This window comes from Pangasianodon hypophthalmus, chromosome 27 (genome assembly GCF_027358585.1).
Source record: "Pangasianodon hypophthalmus isolate fPanHyp1 chromosome 27, fPanHyp1.pri, whole genome shotgun sequence".
Lineage (NCBI taxonomy): Eukaryota > Metazoa > Chordata > Actinopteri > Siluriformes > Pangasiidae > Pangasianodon > Pangasianodon hypophthalmus.
Genome location: NC_069736.1, coordinates 18,581,449 through 18,596,448, shown reverse-complemented (window position 1 = coordinate 18,596,448; position 15,000 = coordinate 18,581,449). Strand labels below are relative to the sequence as shown.

Below are 15,000 nucleotides of genomic sequence, written 5' to 3'. Positions count from 1 at the left end.
CACAGCATCACGTATCAGATGTTTGAGAATATAAATCACTCCCTCTTTATCCAGTCGACCTCCTGCGCTCTCTCTCTCGCTCTCTCTCTCTCTCTCTCTCTCTCTCTCTCTCTCTGCAGCGTAACAGCTAATGAGAGCCATAATTATCTATTTGTTTGATAATGGACTCAGAATTCCCGCATGGAATTCACTTAATAAAAAGCTTTTCGATACGCTGCAGATGTTCTTTCAAGTCCAACCACACCGAGAGAACAAACATCTGTGTGTTTATTTATCTCCATCACCTCATTCATTTACGAGCACGATGACGCTATACTACACACAGCGCTGTCGAATTCTGGATTCTGATTGGTCGTCGAGTGTTGATTAATTTTCTATAACAGCAGCTCTGACAGTAGTGCGCTCGTTCTAATACGTTATCGTTTCCATAGTAACAGTAGCGTTCCACTACTACTCATTGTGCCTTTACACTGTCTGTATAAAAACTAGCTAGCTAAATCATTAACCTCATCCATATGTTCCTCTGTTGCCTAGCAACATTGTTTTTATAGCTTTAACCACCTGAACAGCAAACATGAAATCACAAATGAAGGATCCGACTGCTTTTGTTGTCACTTAAGAACATGTTTTGTCTTCTAATGTAAATGGTCAAAATTGAGCAATGCATTCTGGGTAAATTGTGCTCTTGATGTCATGCTAATAAGGTAGTGGAACGCCGCATAAGCGACTCTGAGGAAGAACGGAAGAGTTTTTCACCCAGGAAGATGCCGGTGGAGTAGCAGCGTGCCCCCGGCTTCTCCGCCTGGTCCGAGTGCAGCGGGAAACACACGCCGTTGCGGCCGTAGAAGTTCCCGAACGTGTTCCTGTCGCAGAACGGGGCGAGGGCCAGGACGAAGCCGAGGGCCCAGATGGACGTGAGCGAGCAGAGAGTGCGCTTGCGTCCGGCGCGGTAATGATGGAACGGGAACACGATGCACACGTACTTCTCCAGCGTCATGTACGTCAGCATCATCACCGACACCTCTGTGGAGAGCAGCGCCAGGGAGCCAATCAGCTGACAGGACAGACTCTCCATCCAGACGTGGGCGTGGCGATTATACTCCCCGCAGTATTTCACGTCGAAAGCGCCGATGAAGAAAAGGTACACGCCCATCAGACAGTCTGCACCTATCAGAGACAGGGAACGTGGCCATAAACAACATTTAGATACAAATACACATATCCATATATGGAAATGAGAGTACCTCTACCTGAGTCTGTCTTTATGTCCATATATGGAAAAGATAACTACCCTGAGTGGGTGTGTCTTTATGTCCATATATGGAAATAAGTGTAACTCTGGGTGGGTGTGGCTTTGAGTTTATATTTGGAAATGAAAGCACCTCTTGGCAGGTGTGTCTTTAAGTCTATATATGGAAATACAGGCATCTTTTTGAGTGGACAGGTGTTTAAGTCCATATATGGAAATACGAGCACCTCTGAGTGGGCGTGTGTTTGAATCCATATATGGAAGTTGTTGCTTTCTTTCTGTTACTTTCAGCTACTTCATTATGTGCAATTTTCTCAAAATAAGCAATTAAAGTCTGGAGTCACACACACACACACACACACACACACAGTGAGAATCATCTACCATATGTGCTCTTTGTGTGTGTGTGTGTCTGTGTGTATGTTCACGTATGTGTGTTCAGACTGTAATTGCTTATTTTCTGCCCAGCAGGTGGTGTGTGTGTGTGTGCGTGTGTGCATGTGTATGTGTGCGTGTGTGTGTGCATGTGCGTGTGTGTGTTTAATAGGCGTTTATGATCAAGACTGACAGATGAATAATTTATCACATCTTTATATATATGTGTGTGTGTGTGTGTGTGTGTGTGTGGTTGTGTGGTTGTGAGCGTGTTTGTGTGGTTGTGAGCGTGTGTGTGTGTGTGTGTGTGTGTGTGGTTGTGTGCACCTTCCAGATGATTTACAGTCATTACAGCTACAGATAGACTGCGACAATATTTTGATGTGTCTAAAATAACACTATTGTGTAAGCGTAATACTACAGGCATGGAAAATTCTGATTTCTGATTGGCTGGCAGGTGTGAATAAATTTTCTTTTATGGGGACATTTAACATCTGTTAAAAAACTGTGATACTGTAAATTGATGGTTTGTTCAAATTTGGTTGCATAAGTATACACACCCTTTTATAATTGGGGGTGTGGCTGTGTTCAGAATGAACCAATCACATTCAATCTCATGTTCAAAAGTAATTATCATACAGCTGTCATCAATAAAATTATTCTGATTAACCCCCAAATAAAGATCAGCTGTTTCTGTAGAATTTTCTTCACATCTTCTTGGTTTCATCTGACTGCTGAAGCCAAAAGCTTACAAAGCCTGTACAAGGTCTCACTTGATGAAAGGAATCGATCAGAAGAGGGGTATAAAACAACTTCCAAAACATTAGATGAACCATGGAACACCATGAAGGCCATCATCAACAAGTGGAGAAAATGGAGCACCACAGTGACATCACCAAGAACAGGACGTCCCTCCAAAAATTTATAAAAGGACAAGACAAAAACTTACCAGGGAGGCTGCCAAGAGACCTACAGCAACATTAAAGGAGCTGCAGGAACATCTGACACGTACTGATTACTCTCTGCATGTGACAACAATCTCTATTATTCTTCACATGTCTGGGCTTTGGGGTAGGCGGCTAGACGGAAGTCCTTTCTCACAAAAAACATCCAAGCTCAACTAAATCACCCCAAACCATGTGGCAAAATGTGTTATGGTCTGATGAGACCAATTCCAAAAGGTATAATAATTCCATAATTCCAAAAGGTAAGTTTGGCGCAAATAAAAAAGCACATCACCAAAAGAACACCATCCCCACAGTGAAGCATGGTGGTGGCAGCATCAGCTATAGAGCTGCTTTTCTTCAGCCAGAACTGGGGCTTTTACCAAGGAGGAGGGAATCATGAGTAGCTACAAATACCAGCTGATTTTAGTGCAAAACCTTCAGGTGTCTGCTAGTGAGCTGAAGATGAAAAGGACAACGACCCAAAGCCCACATCCACATCAACAAACGAACGACTTCAGCAAAAGAAGATCAGTGTTTCTGATTGGCCGAGCCAGAACCCAGACCTGAACCCAGCTAAACATCTGTGGGGTGACCTGAAGCAGCTGTGCACAGGAGATGCCTTTATAATCTGATGGATCTAGAATGTTTTTGCAAGAAAGAGTAAGAAAATATTGCCAAGTCAAGATGATAGACTCAAAAAGACTGAGTGGTGTAATAAAATCAAGAGCTGCTTCAACGATGTATTAGTTTAGAGGTGTGTATACTTATGCAACTAGGTTGTTGTAAGTTGTTCATTTTTCTTTTTTCCCTAAAAAAGTTTCTGATTGTTTTTCATTTTATTTGTATTTTGTACTTTGGAATTTCACATTAAAAGTGGGAAAAGATCCGTGATTTATCTTAGTTTCATTCTTTTACTGCACAAAAACTTGCATTTTAACAGCAGTGTGTAAACTTTTTATATCCATTGTAAATCTTTGCTAATTTCAACATGAGAAGTCAACCACAATACTCTTGCCACTGAAGGTGTTGAAGTCATGCGAGCACTGTTGCTAGGCAACTGGGAAATATGGACACTAAGCATGAACTAGCGAATGACTGTGGCTAATAATCTACCTAGCTAGCATGTTGTTTTTGAGTTGTTTATATGCACAATATATATATAACGATGCAAAGACAGAACCTTCGAGAAAATCAATAAATAAGTACAGAAGTGAAGATCATAAAACAAAATAATCCTTACTTAATAAAGAATTACTACAAACGTTAATTATTACTGAAGTACAGCGTTTTATGTGAAACACTCACAGCAGAGCGATTTGATGGCCATCGTGTGATGCTCGTTCTCCGAACCAACGCAGGAACGTAAACAGATCACGAACACGTTCCCGAAACAGATAACGAAGGCCACGACCCAAACAAACACACGCAGGATGATGTTGGCCAGCAGGTTCTCAAAGGACGAGATGCCGTCTGTGTTCGGCTTGCAGCTCCGCACGTTCGGAGAATAGGTGCAGTACTCGAAACGTTTAAAATAGCTACAAATAAATAAATAAACAAACAGATAGAGATAGATAGATAGATAGATAGATAGATAGATAATAGGAAAATGAATATAGTACTGTGTAAAAGTCTTAGGCACTGTATCTATTTTTTTGTACAAACTTTGTTATAGATGTTTATTTTCTGACTTCTACATTATTGATTCAGTACAAAAACATTTTAGATTCCAAACATTAGTTTTCCAGCACAAAATGAAACGTTACAGAAAAATGTTTGTATGTCAGTAAAGAAAGCAGCAGATTCCATAAGAGACACTTTTCAGATAAAAACATAATGAAGGCTGCTGGGTTTCGCTGCAGAAATAAGAAGCGAGTCGACAGTCAAAGTCTCCAGAAGAACTGTGGCTGCTTCTGCAAGATGCTCAGTAACACTTCCAGCTCATTTCCTTATAAACCTGCACACACTGCACCTCAGATACTGCTTTATTTATTTAAAGTGAAGGATCGTCACATTAAATACTGACTTTGTTTCATTTATTACTGTTTACTGCTCTTTATAGGATTTTTTTAATGTAGAAACATTTAATTTCATTATTTCTGAAGGCATCTTTACTCTACAGCATTTCTTTACATGTGCCTGAGACTCTTACACAGTAATATATACAACAAACCACCAAAAGACCAAAACAACCACAAAACAATAAAATATTTATGAAAACAAAACAACCTCAACATTATTTATATGATTTTATCATTTACATGTTCGCACTTTTACTGTTGTGAATAAACGGAGTGACAGCTTTCTCCTTTCTCCTTTGCAGGCTGGTCTGATCTTTTGTGGGGTTTAGTAGAAGTTAATTAGTGAAATGTGCAGCACCTGAGTGCTCTGATCTCCTCAGCTATATAAGCTGGTGGACTCAGTCAGTCTCGCTCTCGCTCCGTGCTGCTTGGTTTGCTGTGGGTTCAGTTTCACACTGATTTCTGCTCCTCCACACACAGCACACACCACTGATGCTGCTGATTTATACATATCATTATATTTTAATTTTAATTTTATTTTGTTAAATAAACAGTTAAGTTAAAGTCATGTGTCTCCTTTTTTTTTGTCCTTCCCTTGAGCTGGACTGTGGTTCTTCTTGGTTCTTCTTTAAACAATTTTTCAAACAAAGAAACATTTATTTATTTATTTATTTATTTATTTTTTACTATTTCATAATTTTAGGTCTGCAGTTTCTTATTTTCTAACTTTCTAGATTCTTGTTTCTAATTTTCATAATTTTATCTCCCTTTTTCATTCATTTCTTGGTTTTTATTGTTCTAGCTTCTTTTTTTTTTATAGTAGTTTCATATTTAGGTTCCATGTTTCTTGTTTTCTATTGTTCTGGTTTTGATTTGTCTAGTAATTTCTCATTTTATGCCCCTAGTTCATTAATTTCTTGTTTTTTTTATTTTTATTATTATTCTTATAGATTCCTTTTTTTCTACCAGTTTCTAATTGTAGGTCCCAAGTTTGTTAGTTTTTTGTTTTCTATTCTTCTAGGTTCGTTTTTCTTCTAGTTCCTGATGTTCGGTCCTTAGTTTCTTGGGTTTGTTTTTTAAATTCTTGGGTTTTTTTTTCTACTAGCTTCCAATTTAAAGTCCCTGAATTCTTTGTTTCTTGTTTTCTAATCTACTAGGTTCCTTTTTCTACAACTTTCCAATTTTAGGTCCTTAGTTTCATAGTTTCTAGTTTTCTGTTATTCTTGGCTCCTTCTGCTGTTCTTAGTTTCTAATCTTCTAGGTTCCCTTTTTTTCTATTTTTTTTTTTTTTTTTTTTTTTTTTACTATTTCCTAACTTTGGCTCCCTTGTTTCTGGTCCCTATTTTCAACTTTCTTTGTTTCCCATGTCCTAGTTCTAGCTTCCTTGTGTCAGAGTTCATTAATTCCTACTTTGTAATTCTAAATGCCTTGTGTCCAGGTTCTCCCAATCCAAGTTCTAGCTCTCTAGTTCCTGGTTCCTTTTACAGTTTTCTTTGGTTCTCTTGTGTCCTTGTCCAACAGTTCTTTATTCGATTTCACTACTTTAATTGTTAAACAGTTCCTAGCTCTTTTCCCTACTTCCCTAATATCTCTAGTTATAACATTCTGGTTATATTATTAGAGAAAGGGTTCTTCAATGGTTCTTTAAGGGTTCATTGGATACTTAAGGGGTTTTAGCTTCCAGAAAAGAGTTCTTAGGAAACTCTGATAGAGAAACACTATGATGTAGGGTTCTATATAGAAGACTTAAGGGTTCTAGGTTTTGTAAGAGTGTAGCTAACTATGTTCTCCTGTTCCTAGGTTTAGCTCCCTAGTTTCATAGTTCCATGCTTTCTAGTCTCCTAGTTCTAGCTTAGTCATTTTTTAGTTCCTGAGTTCACTGTCTAAAAGTTCTAGCTCTCTATTATTTACTCCTTTCATTTTTCACTTTAATTCATTGTTTCCTGTGGAACTTGGTTCTACCAGTTCTTCTGTTCCTCGTGCCTGATGATGGTCTGTGTATTTGGATATAGTTTCAGCTGAAGTTACAGTAAGTGTGTGTGTGTTAACTGGAAATTGCTAAATTATATTTAGACTTGTGGAAGGTGAAACAAACACTAAACAAAAATCTGTTTTTCCGCTACTGTTCATGTGCAAATAGCTGATATTTTAGAAGACGTCTCGGAGCAGTTTGAGTGGAATGAGAGCTGAGTGAAAAGGTTAATCTGCCCATAATAGAACCCAAAGATCTAAAAGGGTCAATTTCAGTTCATCCTTTTGAGGCTGATGTGAAAATAACTGGCCGTGATCTCGCTGACATTTCCTTTAGGCAGAGATGTCTGGAGAATCATTGTCTCCCACAACAGGGAGGATGTGCCCTTGTGTAAGCGAGGATTGTCTCTGAAGACCAGACAAGTCTTTTTTCTCATTCTGTAGATGTTTAATTTATATCTCACCTTTAAAAACTTCTCAAAGGTGATGATAAAACATCACACATAAACATCAACCTGTTTACATCCGGCTTGTGTCACTCCTGCTTCATTATCGTCCTTTCTCATTATGTCTGATTTTGTTTCTCTTTTCCTGCTTTTCTTTCTGTTTCTTTCTGGAGATGGCAACATAACACTCAAACCAGAAGATGTCAGAGAACTTAAAGTTACAGCTGATGGTTACAAAGCGCTGACACTGGCGACTCCTTCCTTTTTAAAGTTTCAGCTTTATGCTTTTTGTGTCCAGTGGGCTGATGACGGCGTTGATGTTGTCTGTATAGAGAATTTGGACTGATGATGGGATTTGACATTACAGTCGTGGGAGAACTCACATGTGGGAGAGGTTGCTGAGAAAGCGGAACATTCGGATGCTGATGTTGGGAACCTCCACTTCCTCCATACTCCTGAAACAAGGACAGTGTTACATTATAAACAGAAGGATGAAGCTTTTGGGAACAGGAAGTTCACACAGAATCAGGACAAACTGTAATTTGCATAAACAGGTACGATAAAAGAAACGTTCTCCGCTGATAACGTGACTTAGCGTGTAAAGAAGTCCAGTATAACAGGCATGAGAACTGTAAATCACAACATAACACCAGAGAAAAAATTTATTAAAATGTATTTATCTGTGAAACAACTGTTTAGTACCTTGAGGGGAAAACAAAACAAAAAAAAAACCTTACGTGCAAAAGTTTTCACACCCTTAGAACTAAATGATGAGGAAATGCCATTTGCACCAACAGGACATTCAGAGTATTTTGGGTTCCTGAGAGGTTTTGTTATTATAACGAGTAACAAAAAATAGTCAAATAGTTTAGATTAAGATATTTGTAGTTCAAAATATATTAATATAAATTCAAAATGATATCAGTTCAAATCAGTGATCCCCTGACTGACCGTCAAGCTAATGCACCGAGGAGTCTAGAATTATTCTAGAGCTTAAGGGTTATGGGGTTGTGGGTATCTGCTGTGTTTAGAGCCGTGTTGAGAATCTATACATCCTAAAGCCGCTCTAAGGATTCACATTAAGCTGTCTAGAGTCATACTGGAGTGTCTCCATTTGTCTAGAACCACACTGATGAGTCTAGAGCTGGTTCTGGAGCTGAGCTGTATGCTCCTGTGTTGAAGGGTCTAAAGCTGCACTGATGAGTCTAGAGCTGATCCAAGACTTGTTCTAGAGCCATGATGTGGGTTTTAGAGCCAAATTAATGAGTCTGGAATTGCACTAAACTTTTTAGAGCTATTACAAAGATACTAGCTGCACCAAGAAATCTAGACTTCTTCTAGAGTTGTCCACTGCTGTGCTAATGGGTCTAGAGCTGCAATAAGAGGTCCATACAGTGGTTCTATAGTATGATGTGGATTTTAGAGTCACTCCGATGAGTCCTGAGCTGCACTGAGCTGTCTAGAGCCCTGATGAGGATACTAGAGCTGCACCAAGAAATCTAGAGTTGTTCGAGAGCCTTCTAGAGCTGTGCTGATGTGTCTAGATCTGCATTAAGAAGCCATCATTATTCTAGAGCCTTGGCTTTGAGAGGCACACTAATAAGGCTTGAGCTGTGGCAAGAAGTCCAGAGTAGTTCTAGAGCCATGCTGTGGGTTTTGATGACCTGCTGTGGGTTTTAATGACCTGCTGTGGGCTTTATAGCCTGGAGCTGCACTGAGCTGTCCAGAGACATGGCAAGAAATCTAGAGTTGTTCCAGATCCACAGTTAAGGTACTCACAACACAATATGGGTCCTAGAGCTGCAGCTAGACCTCTAGAGCAATCTAGTGCTGTGTTGATGGTCTAGAGCTGCACTGATCAGTCTAGAGCTGTGCCAGGAAGGCTAAAGTTGTTCTACACACTCAGTAAGAGTGCTCATAAACATATTCCCAACAAAATCAGGGTTCTACAGCCAGTCTAGTCTAGAAAAGAAGTCTAGATTTGTTCTAGAGCACATTAAGGTGTGTAGTAAGCTCTAGAGCCACACAGATGAGTCTCGACTCAGAGGGGTTTCTATCAGTAACTCCACAGAAACATAATGATTGAACATCCATTGCTTGGGCCCCAGAGCTGTTTAGATCTGTGATAAGGGTTCTAGAGCCGATTTTAGAGCTGGTTCTAGGCATCTAAAGCTGCATTGGGTCATTTTAGAGCCACACTGAAGGTTGTGTGTGAGTCTACACTTGTATTGCGAAGTCTAGAGTTGTTTTAGAGTAACATATTGTCCTAATAAGCACGTCGAATCCACACACTCACACACGCTCTCACACTCTACAGGTTCTTTCATCATTCTATAATTATGTAATGACAATTTAGGCTCATTTTACGCAAACAAATATTTCTACACTGAAAAACAACACAGCTTGTGTGTGTGTGTGTGTGTGTGTGTGTGTGTGCGTGTGTGTGTGTGTGCGTGTGTGTCTGCGCCGGTTTATTACCTCGTCGGGTAGCAGACAGGTTTTTTCTGTTACTATACAGAGCGCTCTGGTCAGTATTCAGATTAATGATTTGAACTCACAGTGATTGGAGATTGATGAAACTGTCAAACTGGTCTTCATACACGTGCGTCAGGGGGTTGTTCGAGATGTTCCTAAACACACACACACACACACACACACACACACACACACACACACACACACACGTATACACACACACGCACGAAAACATTGCTGGTGATTTATAAATCTTGTCACGTCATCTAAACACATTATACGACAAATCAATGAGGCGTCTGAAACGCTGCGGCGCTGAAAACATTCGCAACGTTTCCACAAGGTTGTGAGTGGAGAGAATTAAAAACAAACAAACAAACACTGGCATCAGAAAGTTTCAGTTCTGACATGTCTGGCATGTTTTCCAATCCTGCGCTACTGCCGTGAAATGTTTCAATATTTAAACACGGTTATGAAAGGCCAGTTAGTGCCGGGCGGGTCGTAATGAGGTGTTTATCTCACTGGGTTGCTAACGGTGATGATGATGCAGAACCATTTCACACTGATTTACAAACTCCTCAGTTACAAACTAAACTATCATATACACTGCCAGGTCTTTTCAAATGTATTTATTTATTTATTTATTTACAGTTTACCTATGCGTCTAAAAAAATTAGATAGGCAAGAGTACACAATTTTAAAAAAGATATTTTATCCACTCTCATTTTTTTCTTGTTCACAATATATATTTTATATGATTTTTTTTTTTTGGCTTTCGTTTATTCTCCTTTTTGTTTTATAATTTTTTTAAATTATTGTTATTCTTAGTAGTTGTATTACTGCTCATATTAGATCCCTTCTTAATTCTTTACTTCAGATGTTTTCTCATTGTCTTTTTACATTTCAGCTATTATTATTATTATTATTATTATTATTATTCTATAAATAGAATAACTAAATGGAATATATACTGTAAAATGTCAATAAATGGAGTATATATTATATATATGGAGTTATGGATATTTTTCTGTGCCGTTATCTTGATATCACGATGCATTTTGCTTGTGATGTTGAAACAAAAGAAAGAATGAGAATAAATAAAAACAAAAAATAATCATTTTCGTTATAGCTAGATTTTCTTCCAAGAATTGAAAAGTCAGTAAACATTTCTCAGACTTATTGCTAACTAAGACTGTCTAATTCTAGAGAATTTGATTTGAATCCTCCATAAAAATGTTTGGATTGTTGGTGTCAGTTCCTTCTACAAATAAATCAGAAGAATTCTTTTTAAATAAAGAAATAATTGAATGAATAAATAAATAAATAAATACTTTTTTTTCATTCCAAAACCACAAAACAAGGAAGAGTGAAAATGTAAAGTGTGTCCAGTGAACAGTAGTGAGTCTAATGAAACCTTTAGGACAGGAAGAGAAATATTGAAACCTTTTTTTAATCACAAGCTCTGATCGTTAATAATAAATAATAAATGTATATAATAATCGCTCGGCCACGGAGCGGTGATGTTACTGTTCCACGCTGAAGCAGAGCTCTGAATCTCCTACACTTTATAAATCAGGACTCACAGCTGTCTGACGTTCTGAAGAGTGTGAAACAGAGACGGAGGAAGATCCAGGATCTGATTGATGGACAGATCACTGTGGAGAAACGCAGAACACTTCACTTTATTACACACATTATGGTCACTTTATTACGTTACATTACTTTTTTTTAAAAATGCTCATTTACAGTAAAACATGAGCATGTTACATGAGTACCACAGTTACCATAGTAACTAGCCAAACTGAAATGATTGGTCAGGACAGTAAAATGATTATAAACACTTTGTTTGTGATTGGTCAGGGAAGGAATGTGTTTATAAACACTCACTTGTGATTGGTCAGGACAGTAAAATTTATAAAAACACTCGTTTGTGATTGGTCGGGGAAGGGATGTGTTTATAAACACTCACTTCTGATTGGTCAGGACAATAAAATGTTTACAAACACACTTGGTTGTGATTGGTTGGGGAAGGGATGTGTTTATAAACACTCGTTTGTGATTGGTTGGGGAAGGGATGTGTTTAGAAACACACTCGGTTGTGATTGGTCAGGACAATAAAATGTATATAAACACTCGTTTGTGATTGGTCAGGGAAGAGAAGTGTTTATAAACACATTTGTGAGCATGTTATTATGGTGAGTACTGTGTAACGTATAATAAAAGATAGAAAAAATATTTTCAAGGTTTGTGTTTGTACGATATCATGAATGAAATGTTTACTCTGGTTAATATGGAAAAGTGCGGACCGTAAAGACGTTGAAAAGACGTACGTGAGGAACAAATCGAACAGCACCACTGCTACATGATCTGCATCTCTCACTAGGGTTTGTAATACATCAGGTGTAAAGGTCACATGGTGTGCTCTTTATTTATTTGCCAACCCATGAGACGTGTTCTGGGTCGTGTGAAAATGTGACATGTGTTCAGAGGCGTATTGATCTCGTTGTCTGTTTAAAGTGGATTTTAATAATTCACATTTAATAACAGAACCTGAGAGTCACAATAATCCCACAATAAAAACAGGATCATGTATATCTGTCAATCTCTGTCTCTGGTGCATAGGCCTTTTTATTATACATAACACATAATACTGTGTGTGTGTGTGTGTGTGTGTGGGAGCTCACAGGTCTATGAGTTGGTGCATGCTTGAGAATGTTCCATCTTCTATAGCACTGATGCGGTTTCTCCTTAAAGCCCTGAAACACACACACACACACACACACACACACACACACACACACAGACGTCTAATTGACTCTGATCCGTGTGAATCTCTATGCAAAAGAAAAAGTGCAGAGGAAACGCTGCAGAGAAAATCTACACTTTAAAGGTAGAGACAGGGTTAAAATGGGCGGAGTCAGCAGTGGGTGGAGCTCTTGTACTTTTTTTTGTTTATGTAAACAATGAACTTTTCGTCTATAATTTGACCAAAATATAAATAATTTTTAATGCAGTATTCATGAAATACATTTCACCATTTGATCTGATCCATTTTTAACATATTCATAAGAACTCATTTGTGATTGGTCGAGGCAGTAACATATTCATTAGGAGTAATTTGTGACTGATTCATTTTATAATTTATTCGTAAGGAGACCTTTCTGATTGGTTGGGTTGGGAATGGATTCATAAAGCTGGAAATGGACTGTTATTGGCCAACTCAGTACATATCAGTACAACATATTTGTAAGGACTCGTCTGATTGGTCAGGTGGATATCGAATTTTAAAAACTTGCGATTGGTCGGTTCAGTAATGTTTTTATTGGGACTCATTTTTCTTTCTGATTGGTGGATTTTGTAATGTATGTATAAGACATCATGCCTGATTGTCAGTGATTGGTCAGATCATATTTATTATAGGATATACTCTACGTGTAAACACTCATCTGTGATCAGGTCAGAAATCTTTCCTTTAAAGCTCTTTTGTCATTGGATAGTTTGGTAATATATTCATAATCATATATTCGATATGATAATGAGGAATCCTATCTGATTGGTTGGGATGGTGTGTCTTAAAATCCTGTGATATTTGTGATTGGTTGGTTTGGTAATGTATTTGTACGGATGTGCTTGTGATTGGTCAGATCAGTAATGCATTCATAACGACTCATTATTGTTGTTTAGACCAGTAATATCTCTGGTATGAGATTCATTAATTAATAACTCATCCATTCACTAATTTATTTTAAGTACTTGTCTGTGATTGGTCCACTCAGTAATGTATTCGTAAAGCCTGGGTTGTGATTGGTCAGGAAATGTAATGTATTTGTCAGGACTCATGATGTTGAGTGATGCTCATGAGGACTCGTGCTGGCCTCATTTTGGTGTGTGTGTGTGTGCGTGCGTGTGTGTGTGCGTGTATGTGTGTGTGTGTATGTGTGTGTGTGTGTGTGTGTGAGAGACGACTGATGTAGTGGGAGGTATAAACACTGACAGTTGTTATGAATATGTAAACATGAAGTGTTTGATTTATTCATTGCTTTTGGAGGGTCACTTGGCTGTAAATAATTCAACTAAAATGTACATACTTATTTACATCTTATTTACATATTTACCTGCAGATACTGTGGTTCAGAAAGACGCATAAGAGTGTGTGTGTGTGTGTGTGTGTGTTCACTTACAGGACTGTCAGAGATGTGCAGTTCTTAAAACTGGACGACCACAAAGATGAAATTCTGTTACCTTCCAGCTCCCTGAGGACACACACACACACACGAACACAAACACACCCACACACACACACATGTGAATACAAACACACACACACACGAACACAAACACACACACACACACACACACACAGTTCAAACACACACATATACACGTGAACACACACACAGAGAGAGAGAGAGAGAGAGAGAGAAAGGCAGTACATGAAAAGTAAATTCTAAACTGCAGACATCCCTTTGTGCAATGCATTTTCATCCAAAACACAACAAAGACACACACACACACACCTACACACACACCTACACACACATACACACACACACCTACACACACACCTACACACACACACACACCTACATTCACACACACGCTGAGTTTGAAATGTGTCACTCACAGCCAGTTGAGTCGGGGCATCTCGAGGCAGAGAGAAGTTTTGGGTAGCTGTTCCACAGAGTTATTCAGCAGAGATCTGGCAACACACACACACACACACACACACAAACACACACACACACACACACAAACACACAAACACACACACACACAAACACACACACACACACACACACACACACAAACACACACAAACACACACACACACACACACACACACAGATTACAGGTGGTTTGATGGTGTGCCCACTGAGGTGTGTCCAGGGAAGATGATTGAAACTCACAGGAAGAATAAAGACTTGAGGCCTTCAAAAGACTTCTGACGTAAAGAAGTGATTCTGTTCTCATCCAGGATCCTAAACACACACACACACACACACACACACACACACAGTTCAAACGCTGTAGCACGCTGTGATTTACTTTCTCAGAGTAGAGTGAAGTGTGCAGTGAGGATTTAACATCAGTAACTACAGAAGCTTCAGAACTGCTAATCTCAGAAGTTACATGAGAGTTACGCACAGGGGGCGGAGTTTATATAAAACAGAGGCGTGTCTCCGTTACGCTCGATTTTGACCTTGAACATAAGCGCTTTTTTCTCACGTGATATCGGCTCGAGTAAGGAGCAGTGTTGATGTGGTTCATTGTGGTGGTGCAGTGGTACAGTGGTGCGGTGTGGTACAGTGTGGTGAAGTGGTGTGGTACAGTGGTGTGGTGTGGTACAGTGGTGTGGTACAGTTGTGCGGTGTTGTGCAGTGGTGTGGTACAGTGGTGCGGTGTGGTACGGTGATCCAGTGCAGTGTGGTGGTGTGGTGCGGTGCAGTGATGGTGCGATGTGGTGGTGCAGCACGGTGATGCGATGTGAGGTGGTGGTGCGATGCGGTGATGCAGTGTGA

General features: G+C 39.0%; 1 protein-coding gene across 1 annotated transcript in view; it reads right to left on the bottom strand.

Moving 5' to 3' along the window:
• rxfp2l (relaxin family peptide receptor 2, like) overlaps positions 1-15,000 on the bottom strand; it is a 25,814-nt gene that overhangs the window by 2,014 nt on the left and 8,800 nt on the right. The window contains exons 7-15 of the mRNA XM_034300775.2: positions 14,389-14,460; positions 14,106-14,180; positions 13,663-13,734; positions 12,166-12,237; positions 11,065-11,136; positions 9,565-9,636; positions 7,390-7,461; positions 3,877-4,106; positions 757-1,167 (exon numbers count right to left, since the gene is read on the bottom strand). Of these exons, the coding sequence (XP_034156666.2) occupies positions 757-1,167; positions 3,877-4,106; positions 7,390-7,461; positions 9,565-9,636; positions 11,065-11,136; positions 12,166-12,237; positions 13,663-13,734; positions 14,106-14,180; positions 14,389-14,460 (1,148 nt within the window). The remainder of the gene's footprint in view (positions 1-756; positions 1,168-3,876; positions 4,107-7,389; positions 7,462-9,564; positions 9,637-11,064; positions 11,137-12,165; positions 12,238-13,662; positions 13,735-14,105; positions 14,181-14,388; positions 14,461-15,000) is intronic.